Below are 16,297 nucleotides of genomic sequence, written 5' to 3' on the forward strand. Positions count from 1 at the left end.
ACATGTTCTATCATAGTAGCTCAACATTTATCAGAAATTACTACTCTGCTTTGCTCTTTGCAATTTTTCTTGTTCTTTCTCCTCCTCGTACCCCTATACAGTACTGTACCCTGCATCTCACTACTCACAACTCACTCTTGTTCTTTGTTGATATGAACCTGCAACCAGTCTAAATCTATTGAGCAGTCAGTACTGTTACTGTAACAAATGGAAAGTACAATGTTCAGGGCCATACCATTTGTTCATTGTACAGTATAGAGCCTACAATGCACTGTACTACAGTATACAATACTATACAGTAAAAGGGACAAAAATCAAAGGAGTAAACATGTGATCAATGTGCTTCTTCTTGTCTTTGGGCTGGGTCAGGCCAGAGCACTTTGTCGACATCACAAGCAAAATATTCTCCCACCTTCAACAACCTGTTTGCTCTCTGAACTGGCTTATATTGGTTGTGTCACATCATTTGAAACAAGTTAAATCAATTTTGAGTGGTTGTGTTTTGTCAATGACATGTTTTCTCTATTTGTATTTGATTGTTGCCATTTGTGTTTACCAATATGGATGACATGTGCATTAGAGTGCAGAATGTGTTTTGAGAATGAGAATGTGTTTAGAGTGTTGCTGAAAAGTCTAAGTGAGATCTGCAAATTGTGTTTTACCATGTGAAATGGTTTAAGGTATTGACAACAGACTGCACGATTAGCTACATGAGTTCAGGCAACTGAGAACTTTGTTTAGCCAATGGGTTTTAGTGTTTTAGCAATTGAGAAAAACTGTAACATACAATGATCAAATTGTATGGCCCTGAACATTGTGCTTTCCATTTGTTACAGTAACAGTACTGACTGCTCAATAGATTTTGACTGGTTGCAGGTTCATATCAACAAAGAACAAGAGTGAGTTGTGAGTAGTGAGATGCAGGGTACAGTACTGTATAGGGGTACAAGGAGGAGAAAGAACAAAAAAATTGCAAAGAGCAAAGCAGAGTAGTCATTTCTGATACATTTTGAGCTACTATGATACAACATGTTGTCGTTCATCAAAAGACAATGACGGATAAATATGAAATTTGTTTTGAGGTTACGTAAAAATTAACTTCTCCTTGAGAACTATATGTTTTGAACAATGTGTTTTCAATTTTTTTGTGTATTGTTTACTGACTGCTTGATAGTGTATATCATTTTGATCACTTTGTTTATGATTTGAGAGCAGTGTTTGATTTTCAGCACAGGTAAATATGTTTTGAGGCGAAAGCTTGATTTTGAGCACAGGTAAAACTGTTTTGAGGCGAAAGTTTCATTTTGCAAGAGGATTCAGAGGTTTTGTAAATAGTGCTTGAAGATGAGGTTTTGTGTTTACAGTTTTGAGAAAATGGGTGACTGTTTCAAGAATGTGTTTTAGCAATTGTGAAAAACTGTAACAAACGCCTTCCACGGAAACCTTGCCCGTGGCCAATCAGAGGTCAGGGAGTCACTCCGCCAAAGTTATGCACTCCGCCTCCTTCACAAATCAGAAATTCCCAACTCTCAAAAACGGGCAAACAAATACGAAAGTGAAATGTTTACTTAGAGTGAACCATATAGTCTGGAAGCTGCCATAAGCGCTGCCGGGAAGTTCTGGAAACCTGGATTACTCATCAGAGATAAAGGACGGAAATAAATCAAATGAGCCTATGTTATGGTTGAACTCGAAATATATATAGAGAGAGGTAATGAGAGAGAGAAGGGGGGATTATGTGTGTGTGAGAGAGAGAAAGAAAAAGAGAGAGAGAAAGAGAGGAAGAACACGAAGGGGAGAGAGAGAGAGAGAGAGAGAGAGAGAGAGAAAGAGAGAGAAAGAGAGAGAGAGAAAGAGAGAGAGAGAAAGAGAGAGAGAGAGAGAGAGAAAGAGAGAGAGAGAAAGAGAGAGAGAGAAAGAGAGAGAGAGAGAGAGAGAGAGAGAAAGAGAGAGAGAGAGAGAGAAAGAGAGAGAGAGAAAGAGAGAGAAAGAGAGAGAGAGAGAGAGAGAAAGAGTGCTTAACCTGCTCCCCTCCTGATGGTGGTCAGGCACCGCAGCCTTCTGGTCACTAAGAGGAAACATCCATCAGTGTGTCTGACTGCCTGAGCATGCCATAAACCTTTATGGTTCAGACACACAAATCCTCCCGTTCACACGCATCTGTAGCGAGCCGTGATCTGTGTGTGACCAGAAGGCCATGCTTCATCTTAAAGACACTTTCATTCACTTATAGCTATTTCATTATTACTCAACAGCATGGACGAATACGCTGTAACACTGCTGTCCAATCAACGAGTCTTAGCTTGTGTGCTTCACACAGGATTTGTGATGGTATGGAGATCCACAGCGCCCCCCACTCACCTTGAGTCTGAGGCGTATGGTGTTGCAGTCTCTCAGAGGGTTCAGTCTCAGAGTCTCTCCCATGTTGCTGCAGCTGGAGCTCTGGAGCTGCATCTCGCAGCACACACACACACCGTCACTGTCCAGCTTCAGCTGAAACACACACACACACACAGAACAATATATTAGTTATCAGTTTAATACAGGGCCTGCTTGTTACTGCTCATGCTGACACTGTTTAATATCTGTGCTCCCGTCATGAGTAAGACAGCGCAGGTCATGTTCTACCTGTCTCCCTCCAACCTCCTCCCCTTGGCGTCTCCACTGCCCTCTCCCTCGACCCCCCGCTCTCCCCCGCTCCCCCCCCCCCGCCCTCCAGTGAAGGGATGTGTCCCCAGGCGAGAGGAGGCTGAAGGATGATTTGGTTGTTCTTCATAATGAAAGTGTGTCTCCACTGGGTAGTGAGAGAGCCAGACTCAGCACAGCTCTCATATTATTAAAGCTGGCGGTAATAGTTGTGTGTTAGGCAGAGATGGGGCCAGACAGCCTGGCTGGGAGAGATCCCAGAGAGAATAGGACTCCTATAGGGGGGGTGGGGGCTCCCTATAGGAGAGAGGCTTGGATTTAGGACTCCTTCAGCAGAGGGACTCATGAAGGAGCTCTGTGAGTTGGTTGAGCTCTGTGATTGAGGTATTGCTGACTGGGTTTAAACACAGAAACTGGGTCCATGAACAGACGTGTGGAGTGGTGTGAGGCAAAGTTCAGGGGTCAAAAGGACAGCAGGGGTCAAAGGGAGCCCTGTTCAGTGGTCTCACCAGCTGGCAGTCTTCCAGGGAGTTGACCAGCTGTGCGTTCTGGCAGGATAAGATGGAGCCCGCCAGGTTCAGCATCACACACACCGCTGAGAGGAGCATGAAGAAGGTGATCTGGGAGGAGAGAGAGGGAGGAGGAAGGGAGAGGGGAGTGGGGAGAGATTGAGGAGGAAGGGAGAGGGGAGGGGGGGGAGAAGGTAGAATGGAAGGAGGGGAGAAGTAATTTTGATCAACATACGCCATCTACTAACACAGTCATAAACATTTTGTGAGCAGTTCCGACTTTCCCTGCCAAAAAGGAACAGTAAAGTGAAGGAACAGAGTGAACCATTAAGAGGAGGGGCAGAGAGAGTAGAGTGAGGCAGGAAAACAATTGTTCTGACAAAGTGGTTGACACACACACACACAGATACACAAAACACACACATACGCACAGACGGAGGGGAGGAGAGGGACCGAGGGACCAGTGTCATGGAGCAGAGGGTGGGGGTGGGGGGGTGCAGTATGCAGATGGGGCGATATGTTTAAGTGCTTTTCACCACAGCAGAAAACTGGAAAACAGACTAAGGAAGAGAGAGAGATAAGCACACACACACACACGGCACAAACACATACCGCCAAGCTCACCAAATCAAATGCTCCATCTCCATGTAACCAGCTCATACTGGGAAAATTGCCTTTTCTAATCAAATAGGTGCAGTTGGAACAAGTCTGTGATTTTTCAGGGAGCTTCTTAGCCCAGACACATGGACTGGAGCAGCAGGAACCACCTGGACACCCTGCAGTTATCATGTGACCTGGTCTCCTTTCTCTAATCACCTGATCAGGAACTACCTGGACATCACTATACAGGCATCATGTGATCTGGCCTGTGTGGTCAGCTGACCTCACCAGGCTACTTTCTCAGAGAGTATTGTATGTCATTCAGATGCAGATCCACAGTTACCATATAACACTGCAGGGTAGAAGCGCATACACAGCTAGCATCTCTTTATTGTTTGCTTCTACGGTCACACACTCCACAACTCCAGCGTGTTCATGTGGCGGAGTATGTGTATGTGTGAGGGAGAATGTGAACTGTGTCGAATGTATGTGTGTGTGTGAGTGAGAGTGTTTATAAGCGTGTGTAGAGGAAGGTGAATTAACTTGGAAGGGTCACATGTGATAAAGTCTAACTGACTAACATCCTTTAGGGAACAGGAACTGTGTGTAGGAGGTGTGCGTGTTTGTGTGAGTGTGGGTGTGTGCATGTGATCACTCTTTTACATGGTCTCCCAGCCCCCCTAGCTACTCATATATTTATATACACCCTCACCACACACGTACACACAAGTTTGTATTGCAATTTTTTCCCCTAAAAATTAAGTCCCAAAAAACGGGTTTCCTTTCCTTAGCTAAACCCTAACCTTAACCATGACATTAACCCTAACTCTTACCTAACCCTAAAACTATCCACAACTCCTAACCCCAACCCTTAATGTAATTGTAATCCAAACATTAAGTCTAACTCTAGACCCCCTAAAACCCTAGAAATACCAACTGATGAGGACCCAGGAAATGCCCCCACAGGTTCAAGTATTTGGTGTTTTACAATTGTAAGTCCTCTCAAGACTAGTCCACACACATACACACACTGTGGACAAAACCACACACAGAGTTAAAAGCCTGTAGAAGTCTCTGCAGACACAGGGAGGGATATTAGTATTTAGACTGCAGCTCTGCTGCGACAAGACATCATTTATTTTCAATTATCCCCAGCCTGGAGAGAGGGGACCATGTTGGACTGCTCCGCTTCTGAGTCAACAAACACTGGACATACACACACACACACACGCACACACGCACACACACATTATACACACACACACATACACACACACGCACACATACACACGCACATACACGCACACACACACGCACACACACACACACACACACATTATACACGCACATACACACACACGCACACATACACACGCACATACACGCACACATACACACTCACATACACACACATACACACACACATACACACGCACATAAACAAGTACACTGGGGCTCAGACACATTCATCTGCCCTGTGGCACTGTGGGCTGATTACACATGCTGGATAACGGTGTGCAGAACCGCACACACACACACACAAATAGTGTGTACCTACCATGAGTTGATAACTAACTTCTCATGTTGTTATGGTAACAGTACCAGACAGCATTCACACAGTGGGCCATCCCAACCTGTTATTAGACAGAGTGGACTAATCTCAAATAATTTTGCTATCATTTATCTAGACATAACTTTAGATTGTAAATCACTTAGATATATTACCAAAGGAAAATAAGTTTCTCCTCCTCTCTCCTGCACCCCGCCCCCCCCCCCCCCCACACACACACACACACACAAACATCCCCTGTTAGATATGCATGCTTACAGCCAGATATGGTTACCATGGCGCCTGTTTGCTCGCCATCACCATGAACACCACCGACTGTCTCACTGGAGACGCAGCCTGGGGCTCGTCCAAACAAACTCAGGTTGTGCCTCTAATAACGTCCTGCAGCTTTGGCAGGGGGAGGCAGAAGAGAGGAGACCCAGGGGGAGGCAGAAGAGAGGAGACCCAGGGGGAGAGGGAGAGACAGGAGAGAGGAGCAGAGATAGAAGGGGGGAGAGAGGAGAGACAGTAGGGGGGAGACAGGAGAGATACAGAAGGATGAGGAGAGAGAGTAGGGGGAGAGGAGAGATAGGAGCGTGGGGAGAGGCAAAAGGGTGGAGAGAGGAAAGATATGGGAGGAGAGACAGAATGTGGGAGAAAAGAGAGATGCATGAGGAGGAGAGACTGAAGAGAGGAGAGACAGAGAGAGGAGAGCAAGGATAGGAGGACAGATCAGAAATAGAGCAGAGCTCCCCAGTCTCTTCTCAGAACCATCTGATAAGCAGGATCAGTCCTGGTCTAATTAACAGACCTGCTCTAATCCTCCCTCACGGGACACTTATCTCTCTCCTCCTCTCATTGCTACACTGTACCAGCAAAATGGAGAGAGGGAGGGAGAGAGAGAGAGTAAGAGAGAGAGAAAGTGAGCTCTAGCTAGTGGTTTTGTGGACCTGTACTTGAGTCTCTGGTAGGAGGAGAATAGCAGACTCCACACACACACATCTTGAGAGAGAGAACCATAGTTTTATAGAAGTTATAGCCCACTTATTTACATTCACATTTACATTTAATCAATTAGCAGACGCATTTATCCAGAGCGACTTACAGTAAGTACAGGGACATTCCCCCCGAGGCAAGTAGGGTGAAGTGCCTTGCCCAAGGACACAATGTCATTTGGCACGAACTGGCAACCTTCAGATTACTAGCCCGATTCCCTAACCGCTCAACCACCTGACTCCTTGTTGTATTGTATTCAGAGAAAACAGAAAAAGATGGAAGTGTCCTTAATAGTTCTAAAGGAATTTGCCTGTTTGTCTCCCGATCCTCTTGAGCTGTCGTCTCTGACTGGGATTAAGGGACCTACTGTTTGGCTGTACAGTAGCTTGATGCATCTACGAACAGGAATGTCTGTGTGTGTGTTCTCCAGAGGAGTGTAATTTTGGGCCTTGACCCAGATGGAGAAACTGCCATGTAGAATAACCCCCGAGGAGCCCCTGTCAGGAGAGAGAGAGGGAGAGAGAGAGAGAGAGGTAGGGAAATATAGAGAAAGTGAAAATGAAAAGAGAGTGAAAGAGTTTGTTTTGGGTGGGGGTTAAAGGAGAGGGAAAGGAGGAGAGAAGAAGGGGGAGAGGAAAAGGAGGGAACCTAAACATGTCCTTGCGAGAGACAGACTGTTGTTGCCAGGTTGGCAGATATGTTGAGTACTTGGATGGATCAGACAGTTGTAGCAGGAGGGGAAGGAGGTGTCACTGCAGGGGGGGTGTTAGTTGCCTTCATGATCAGTGGCTTGGAACTGTAGTACCTCACCTTCCCATGACCCCTCTCTAACCCCTCAGTGACCCCTGAAGGGTGCAGGCTGAAACCAGAAGGCTGTCAACAGGGACTCTGCAGGCGTACTGGGGTGTGATAGGCTGCACAGTAACTGACAGAGGAGAGCGAGAGAAGGAAAAGAGAGAGGGAAAGAGAGAGAGAGTGAGAGAGAGAGAGAGAGAGAGAGAGAGAGAGAGAGAGAGAGAGAGAGAGAGAGAGAGAGAGAGAGAGAGAAGGAAAATAGAGAGAGGAAAAGAGAGAGAGACTCCAGATATCCAGTTTCAGGAGGAGGTTTTAACCAGCTAAATGTTTCTGCTCTTGACGCAGAACAGAGAACACCAGGACACCATATTCTTCCTAACACCAGTGTTTCTCCCTTCTCCTCTCTCCACCCAGAGTACAGACTAGTTCAGTATCACACATCTTTTTAAGACCATAAATCATTTCTCAGACAACCTTTCCACGAAACGCACACGTACACACATACACGTGTACACACGCACACACACACACACATACACTTCGAGAGAGAACAGGCTGGGACTTCTGAAAGCTGAGGTGTTGAAGCACCTTGAACCATGGTCCTGTTTTGAACCTCACACAAGCACACACACACACACACTCAAACTCTACAGAAAATGCTTCTATTGGCTCCAAAACACACACACAAACACACACACACACACACATACTCTCTCCCACACATATCCTCCTATTCTCCTACTATGCTCGTGTAAATGGATAGCTGAGATCAGGGGAGGGGTTACTGGGGACTGTAATTTATGGTCATGTTCTCTGTGGTCCTGTTACTATGGTTATATTATCACTAATGGATAGCCCTGGGTTGTGATATGTGTATGTGTGATCTGTGTGTGTGTGTGTGTGTGTGTGTGTGTGTAAGAGAGTGTGTATACTGCTCCTTATTGACGTGTGTATGCTGTTGGGGGATGGCATTAGGGCAGCAGTTAAAAGGCCCAGCTGCTGTCTGCATGATTATTCAGTAAGTCCTGGTTGTGTGTGATAAGAACAAGGAGCCTCATGCAGTCAGCCGGCTGGGGGTGGGTGGAGGTGCTAGGGCTGGGGGAGTAAGGTAGGGGTGGAGGTGGTTGAAGGGACTGGGAGGGTAAGGTAGGGGTGGAGGTGGTTGAAGGGACTGGGAGTGTAAGGTAGGGGTGAAGATATTTGGAGGGGCTGGGGGGGGGGGGGGTAGGGATGGAAGTGGTTGGAGAACTTGGGGGTAGGGTAGAGGTGGCGGTGGTTGGAGTAGCTGGGGGGTAAGGAGTGTGTCAAGCAGATTTACATCCAGCTAGCCTCCAGCCATGAGCAGGGCTCTACAGTACATCTATAAATCACAACACAGCATAGTGGCTGCATGTACTTGCACACACATATACACACACACACTCTCCTGTATCCAAACCAACAGGGCTTGCATTGGTAATATGGGAAACGCAACTGGTTCAGACTGGAGCCATCCAAGATAAAACCCTTGACTTGGTGTCTTGGGTTGCCTTGGTGACTGAGAGGGATTGTGAGGCAGTTGCTATGGTGCATTCATTTGTTTCTCCAGAGACTGATGCAGGCCTGTCTGACCAAGCTACCAGCCTGCAACTCACAGACAGACAAGCAGAATACAGGCAGGCAGGCAGGCAGGCAGGCAGGCAGGCAGGCAGGCAGGCAGGCAGGCAGGCAGGCAGGCAGAGAGTCTCAGTCAGATCTAAACTGAGATGCAGCCAGTTTCCTAGGGTTCTTTTACAGTATATCATCCATGTGTATGAGAGAGAAGCCTGGAGAGAGAAGCCTGGAGAGAGAAGCCTGAAGAGAGAAGCCTGGAGAGAGAAGCCTGGAGAGAGAAGCCTGGAGAGAGAAGCCTGGAGAGCTATACAGCCTATAGACGAGCTCCACAGAACATCACTCCAAAGGTTCAAACATGCAGCAGAGCACCCCAAGGGGCCAGGAAGGGTTTGTGTTGTTTACTCATCAGGGTTGCAGTGGACAGTAGAGACCTAACTAAACAAGACCACCTTCTAAATCCGCAGGTACACACACTTACACACAGGACTATCATCAACACTATGAAGACTTGTCATCTTAGCCCCACCCCCAGAAGGAACACGGAGTGATGCGTGTGGGTTCTAAACAGTCTCTGCTCCAGATCCACATTGCTCTGCTATTGGCCTGACCACCCACAGCCAGCATGGTGCGCAGCACTGGGCTGCCAGGGCAGGGAGGCACCAGGCTGGCATATTAGTCAGATGCCAGTTATCCGTGGGTTGAGGGGAATGAAGATGCATGAGTCTGGCAAACATTTCGGCCCAGCAGACTGAGGGGGATAAACTGGTATGAGTCTGGCAACCGCTCTGGCCCAGCAGACTGGCGGATACATGGGTTTCTAGATGATCAGAAGCTTTTATCTTCTCATCCCTCTATCTGTCCTTCCATTCCTCTATCTAGTCGTCTCTCCATCTTTTTACCCTACAATGGTGGTATTTTTCTCTCTATAAGCACTCTCACTCTGCAGTCTCTGGTCTTTCTGTGGTCTCTACGAAGAAGGAGATATGAGGGACGAGGGGATGAGGTATGAGGGAGGAGGGGATGAGGTTGAGATGAAGTCGGAGGGATGACATTGAAGGATGACTCACCACCAGCGAGAGAGGTCTCTTCCAGGACACCACGCCTATCAGCCCCGATAACAACACCTGGGGAGGGACAGCACAGAGGTCAGGGAGCACACACACACACACACACACACAGTTTAGAGACACTGCTTTGTATTACATGTTTAGGCTTTATCTGACATCAAGGGACAATAAAACACTCATATTACTTGATTTGTTTTCCTTTTCTCTGTCTGCCCACCTCTTTCTCTCTCTGTTTATGTCTCTTCTATATGCGTTTCCTTTTTCGGATTGAAAATTCTGTAATATTACATGTTTCACATGATGTAATATTATATTTTGGATGTAATATTATATTTTTACTCATTTCTGTCGGTCTGTCGGTCTGGTTAGACCTTGGTGTGAGATAGCACTTCTATATTAGCCTGCAGTCCCGTTATCCTCTGCCTCTCCCTTCCTCCCTCTCTCCTCCTCTTTATCCTTCACCCTCCATTAAACATCAACACTTCCTCTCCCTCCTCCCCCCTGTACTCTCTCTCTCTCCTCCAACAACACTCCATCCGTCCCCTGTGTTAAAGGCCCCATTCTCTGCTGCCTTGGTCTCAGGATTGAGATTGAGACCACCCTTACCCACACACAATCATCCATGCTAGATCATACACTAAGGTAATTAATGGTAGTCGCTAAAATCCTAAACCAATCAGAAAGAAGAGACGGTTGACATCATCTGGAGGCATGTTTGGTTAAGTGGGAGAAAGAGAGAGGGACAGACTCAGACAGAGAAGCTGAAACTATAAAAGAGAGCAGCCCTGTTAACGATGACAGGTAGTAAATCTAGTAAAAGTGTTTCAGCGCCAGACAGATCACCTCGTCTCCCTTAGCCCTCTCTCTCTCACACACACTCACATATATACACACACACACACACTTCCACATACACACACACTTACGCACAGTACACACTCACATCCCTCTGGTGCAGAAAGAGAGCGGGACACTGAGGTAGAGAGTGTGTGTGTGTGTAGCACACAGAGAGGTGTTATGGTGAGAGGCCTGTGCTAGCTTGGTGTCAGTCTCTTGAGGATGCACTCCTCCACTGCTCTCTAAATAGGATTAACACTCCTCACTTAGGGAACAGCCTGGCTTCTGCGCTCGTATGCATGTCAAGGAACAGACCCCCTCACCCTCTGATTCACCTGCTAATCAATAAACAAACGTATGAACAAATCAAACAATAAGTCAACTAATCAGTGAGTGAATCATTGAACTGTGCAGGAGAGCAGCAGCCAGGATCACAGGTTCGGTCTCACTGGCCCTTCCCGTCCTGTCAGGGTCACCATGTGACCTGTTAGACACACCACTTCAGCCCCGCCAGAGAAGTTTTTGCCAGATCCCTAGTGCATGTTCTCGCTCTCTGCTGGGGTACTTTCCATACATCCCTATATACCTTATGTGTGTGTATGGTGACAGCAGGACCTCCAGGAATCTGTAGGGATCAGGACTAGTGATCAGGCACCCTGCAGTGAATGGCCGTCAGGAGTGACTACACACACACACATGCCCTCTTTCACACACCCACACACCCACACACACACACACATACACCAGTTCTATGGATAGAAGCCTAGCACACGTTACCAAGGCAATGGCCCACTGGTCACATCATCCATAATGATTTCCCATCAACCCTGCACTGCAAGAGGTCACTCACATTTGACCACACACCACACACCACCCAGTGTCCATGTAACACACACACACAAATTGGCAGACACTAATGCATCATTTCTCACACCCTCTGTAGTGTCAGACACCACCTGGGGGAGCTTCTCTGCAGGATATGTGTGCATGTTAGTATGTGTGTATGTTTGTGTGGTTTAGTTTGTATAAATGTGTGTCTGTGTGTGTGTGTGTGTCCTGCTGTATTGAATGTGTCAGGAGACTCAGCACTCCTCACTAATGAAATGGAGCTGGGGAGTGATTAAATGGTTGTCAAAGACTTTTTTAAAAAGGGGCAAAACTTGACATCTACTCTCTTGACATCTATTCCTCTCTCTCCATCTCTCTACTTCCCCCTGTGTGTTAAACACTGCAGGCAAGGGTATCCTACTCCTGTCCCCTAGCTGAGATCCAGAACCCTCCATAAACTGTCACCAGGTTTTAACATTCCTTGGAAACCAGGGAGTAAAACAGGAAGTGATGTGTGGTTAGACTGAGAAAAGCTTTGCAGGGGAGGACCCATACTGTCCATGAGCAGCTGAGATCTTCACCCTACCGTCCCTGACCACGGTACATACAGGAGATAGATTTATATGAGTGTGTGTGTGCTGGTGTGTGTTTAAGCCGGGATGTCTGGCATGAATCAGTCTTCTCTCACTCTGTCATCTCCTTTCTTTCCCTCCCTTTATTCCCTTCATCTCATCTCTGTCGCTCCATTTGTCTCTCTCTCTCTCTGCCTCCACTTCCCACTCTCTCTCTCTCTAGGACCCCCCTCTATCTCTATCGCCCCTCCCCCCTCTCTCTGCCTTCCCTCCACACTCCTTGTCTACCTCCCCCCTCTCTTCTGCCATCCTATATCCTCCACTTTGGAACTCAAAAGAACCAGCCAACCAGCCCTCGTTACCATGGAAACAGGGGGAACAACAGCAGCTCGGCTGGTGTCGTGTGTGTGTGTGTGTGTGTGTGTGTGTGTGTGGTGGTGGTGGATGTGGGGACAAGCACATTCTAGTTTCCTACATTCCTACCTTCATCTCTCTCTCTTTCTATACCTCTATTTGCATTTCAACCTGTTCTGTCCATTCCCGACAGTCACTGTGGTGTGTCCAGACCAGAGCAGCAGAGAGCAGATTACATTACAGACACAAGCATCACAGACACAGCTTAACCAATTACTCTGCTCTCTGACTGTCTCTCTCTGTCCCTCTCCCTCCATCTCTTCATCTCTCTCTCCCTCCATCTCCCTCCTGCTCTCTCCTTTTCCTTACATCTCTCTGTTTTAGATCACTATCAGATCTGCTGTGGGTCCTGGCAACAGGGCAGGGATCTGTCACACACACACATACAGGACTCAGATGTTCCCCACATCTAAGGAACTTTGACAGATGGAACCCTTCCATATGTTCTACGTTCTACCACAGCTGCTCCTCTGAGAGCCAGGAGGAACCACAGAAGCTCCTAGAGAATCTTTGGCTCTCCTCCTAAACCAACAAAACTCATTCATTGCCTTCATCATCCATGTGTGCGTGTGTGAGAGTGGCTTGGCTGGATAATTGTCTGTATTACGCATCGCCCTGCCTGGAGGACGCCTCCAACATGGGACAAGACAAGAAGAAACAGGCCCCTACACCCTCTTCTCCCCTCCTGTTCTCCCCCTCTCCTCCTGCCCGCCTGCCCTCCTCCCCTCTCCTACTCTGTGCTCCCTCTCTTCTCGCCTCCATTCTCTTCCCCCTCCTCTCCTCACCGCTCCTCCCTTCATCTCACCATGATAACTGTAACCAGGCAGCCTGCTGCTCCTGCTGTGATATGATAAGGGTTTTATGAGCTGGAACAAATCCTGACTGATAACTTTAGAGTCAGCAGAGCACAGCATGTTTACAGAAAGTCAACAATATGTCTGGCATTGTGGGTCTGAGTGTGTGTGTGTGTGTCTAGATGTCCGTGAGTGTGCATGAGAGGAACACATCAAGGGCCAGATATAAAGAAGGAAGCATCGGAGATTCACATCCAGGAACAACGCCTACGATGCGAGGTTCGACTTAGGGATGAAAACCCATGTATTCCTGCTCCGCCCCCCTTTCCTGTCATGTGATGAAATACACTCAGTACCATTTGGCTGAAGCTTTTATCCAGAGCAGTGAGTGAGGGAGTGGTACATTACTAGAGAGTGAGTAGTAGCGGAAAAGTGAGTAACGATAGCAACGCCAATCTCATGTCATACGTTGTGTAGGACAAAGGAATGGGATAGGGACTCACACACTCAATCACATGTACATTTGTGTGAGTCACTAGTTAAAAGAGTAGAGGTATGTTCTCTGTGACTTAAGTTTAGGTTTGACAGAAAATAGTTTTTTAACACCGAACCAAAAAAAGTCCTCCCACATGCGTGTGCATGTGTACATGTGAACATCTGTGTGTGCTTGTGTCTGCGTGTTTAAATGTCATCCATGCACAGTTGGGCTTGCTAGCAGTGATTAGCTTTCCCCACATGTACTATAAATAGTATTTTTCTCCATCAAGTTAGCCAGCAGTGGCTCCTCTTTAACCAGCACAGACAAGGGGGGACAGAGAGAGGACATCTGAGATATGTTTATTGTTATCTGAATACCTCGTTACCGGAACACCTGATTCAGTGTTTCTGGCCACTCTGCAGCTCCACCAACCCCCCCAAATATAGGAACCATCTTCAGGGGTGTGCAAAAAGATACATCAAAAAAGGAGACTCAACGTATTGCATGCAAAGCATTAGGTAGTCGCTTTAGTTTTATTCATGAAAAATAATACATTAAAATATGAAATCCCCCCCCCCCCACCAAATATGTATTTTTGAGGGGGAGCGGGGGGGAGGGGGCAATCACCCAAGGCAGGCTGTAGGTTGCCTAAACCTAGAAATGCCCCCGACCTGGCAAACTGAAAACAATGGTACCTGACACCTGGGGGCCTCGAGCTGTGATCTCATCTCAGCAGCTACTTTACTTATGGTGCGCACATTTAATAAACACACACACACATACACACACACAATCTAAGTGCCCAGCCACAGACCATTACTAAGCCTCTCAATTTAGAAAAGTGGCTCAACAAATCAATGTGGATTCGTTTTGGAGAAGCAGCAATGGTGGTGTGTGCGTGTGGCTTTCTCCCCAGTGCCCAGCAGTATGGGCCTGCAGGGATACTACTGTAATTCTGTGTATCGATCCAGGATACAGCCCAGATCATCTGTCCTGGTCAACCTGTGTGTAGTTGGGAAGGTGAATGGAGGAAGCCTGGTGACAGCTTTAGGAAATAGCATTGTTTGTATTGTTGTTGTTGGAGACAGGATCCTGTTAGGCTGGGAGACAGTCTGCCTCCTCCTCTTAGAGGGTAAATACTTGAGTGGTTTCTCACACCTCACTGTGTGACCCAAGTCGTATTGGTAGTCTTATATGTTGATAAGTAAGGGTCAAGCTGTGGTCTGATTGGTTGTTTCTCACAGATGATGGTTGGGTATAAAAATGTATGTGGATCATTATTGTCTCTACTTCTCATTGGCTATTATTCCTCTGGCCTTGCTCATCTGGCCCGGGCCATGACGTTTGGCTTCCTTTTCATTCTCTCTCTGATTTACAATAAAATACAATTAAATGGTTGAGTAGGGAAGATTTTAAATGAACAGTTTGCCTTGTAATTTATTCAATTAATTTGTAATGTGTACATATAAATTCCACATTCATCTGAAATTTTTTGGTTTCATCGAATCGCCAAGTCAGATAACCACAACTGCAGCACATTTGGTCAATTTAAAAACACTGTCCAGTTTAGTCCTATTACATCAATGCGCACATACACACACACACACACACACACACACACACACACACACACACACACACACACACACACACACACACACACACACACACACACACACACACACACACACACACTTCTCAGTCTGATAATCACATTATGTAGAGAGGTCAAAACTGACAAGGACAACTTACTGTTCACCAGTAAAAGGATTACTATGCTAGAACAACAGCAGCATCTCAGCATTTTTCATCTACCATGTCTGGACAAAACAGGAGAAGCATTGTACAGAATCCTTCAACAAAATCCATCTACGGAACATATCCACAGATTCAAAGAACCCTTTTAGAAAGACAGTTCTGCTGCCGATGTCTCTACAGACCCCAGAGGACAAGGGTGCAGGTCATTCTGGGCTGTTTGAACACGAAGCACCCTTCTTTCTGGCACATTCATGACTTCACTTCCCTGAGAGACTTCCCTGGAGTACCCCTCCTCTCCTATCATTTCTCTTTCTCACTCATCTCCCTTTTCCCTCTCTCCCTCATCCCTCTCTCTCCGCTCACCCCCCCCCCTCCTCTCTAACCCTCTCCTACCCCCCTCATACCCACGCACCCACTCTACACACACACACACACACACACACACACACACACACACACACACACACACACACACACACACACACACACACACACACACACACACACACAAACACACATTATGGCCCTGGCTCAGAGAGAGGGATCACTGGGATAAACACCAGCTTTCACCCATGACAAATGCAGGAAGTTGAATCCAGTGCTGTGTATCTTCAGCCAACCAGTTCCACACATGCGCACGCACACACATCCTCCCTCTTAACCCCGTCTGGAGCAGCAGCAGGGGAGCCATCAGTCTGTGTCAGGAGAACAGAACCATGGCCAGGAACAAGCAGGGACGAGACCTCGACCGTCTTTCACACCGACAGAGAGAGAGAGAGAGAGAGAGAGAGAGAGAGAGAGAGAGAGAGAGAGAGAGAGAGAGAGAGAGAGAGAGAGAGTATGTGTGTGAGAGAGAGAGAG

The 16,297-nt window shown here is 47.1% G+C and overlaps 1 protein-coding gene across 1 annotated transcript in view; it reads right to left on the minus strand.

Moving 5' to 3' along the window:
* fam189a1 (family with sequence similarity 189 member A1) overlaps nt 1–16,297 on the minus strand; it is a 28,688-nt gene that overhangs the window by 6,972 nt on the left and 5,419 nt on the right. Inside the window, exons 2-4 of the mRNA XM_067249437.1 lie at nt 9,756–9,812; nt 3,158–3,266; nt 2,362–2,513 (exon numbers count right to left, since the gene is read on the minus strand). Coding sequence (XP_067105538.1) covers nt 2,362–2,513; nt 3,158–3,266; nt 9,756–9,812 — 318 coding nt within the window. The remainder of the gene's footprint in view (nt 1–2,361; nt 2,514–3,157; nt 3,267–9,755; nt 9,813–16,297) is intronic.

This window comes from Osmerus mordax, chromosome 13 (assembly GCF_038355195.1).
Source record: "Osmerus mordax isolate fOsmMor3 chromosome 13, fOsmMor3.pri, whole genome shotgun sequence".
NCBI classification, from domain to species: domain Eukaryota; kingdom Metazoa; phylum Chordata; class Actinopteri; order Osmeriformes; family Osmeridae; genus Osmerus; species Osmerus mordax.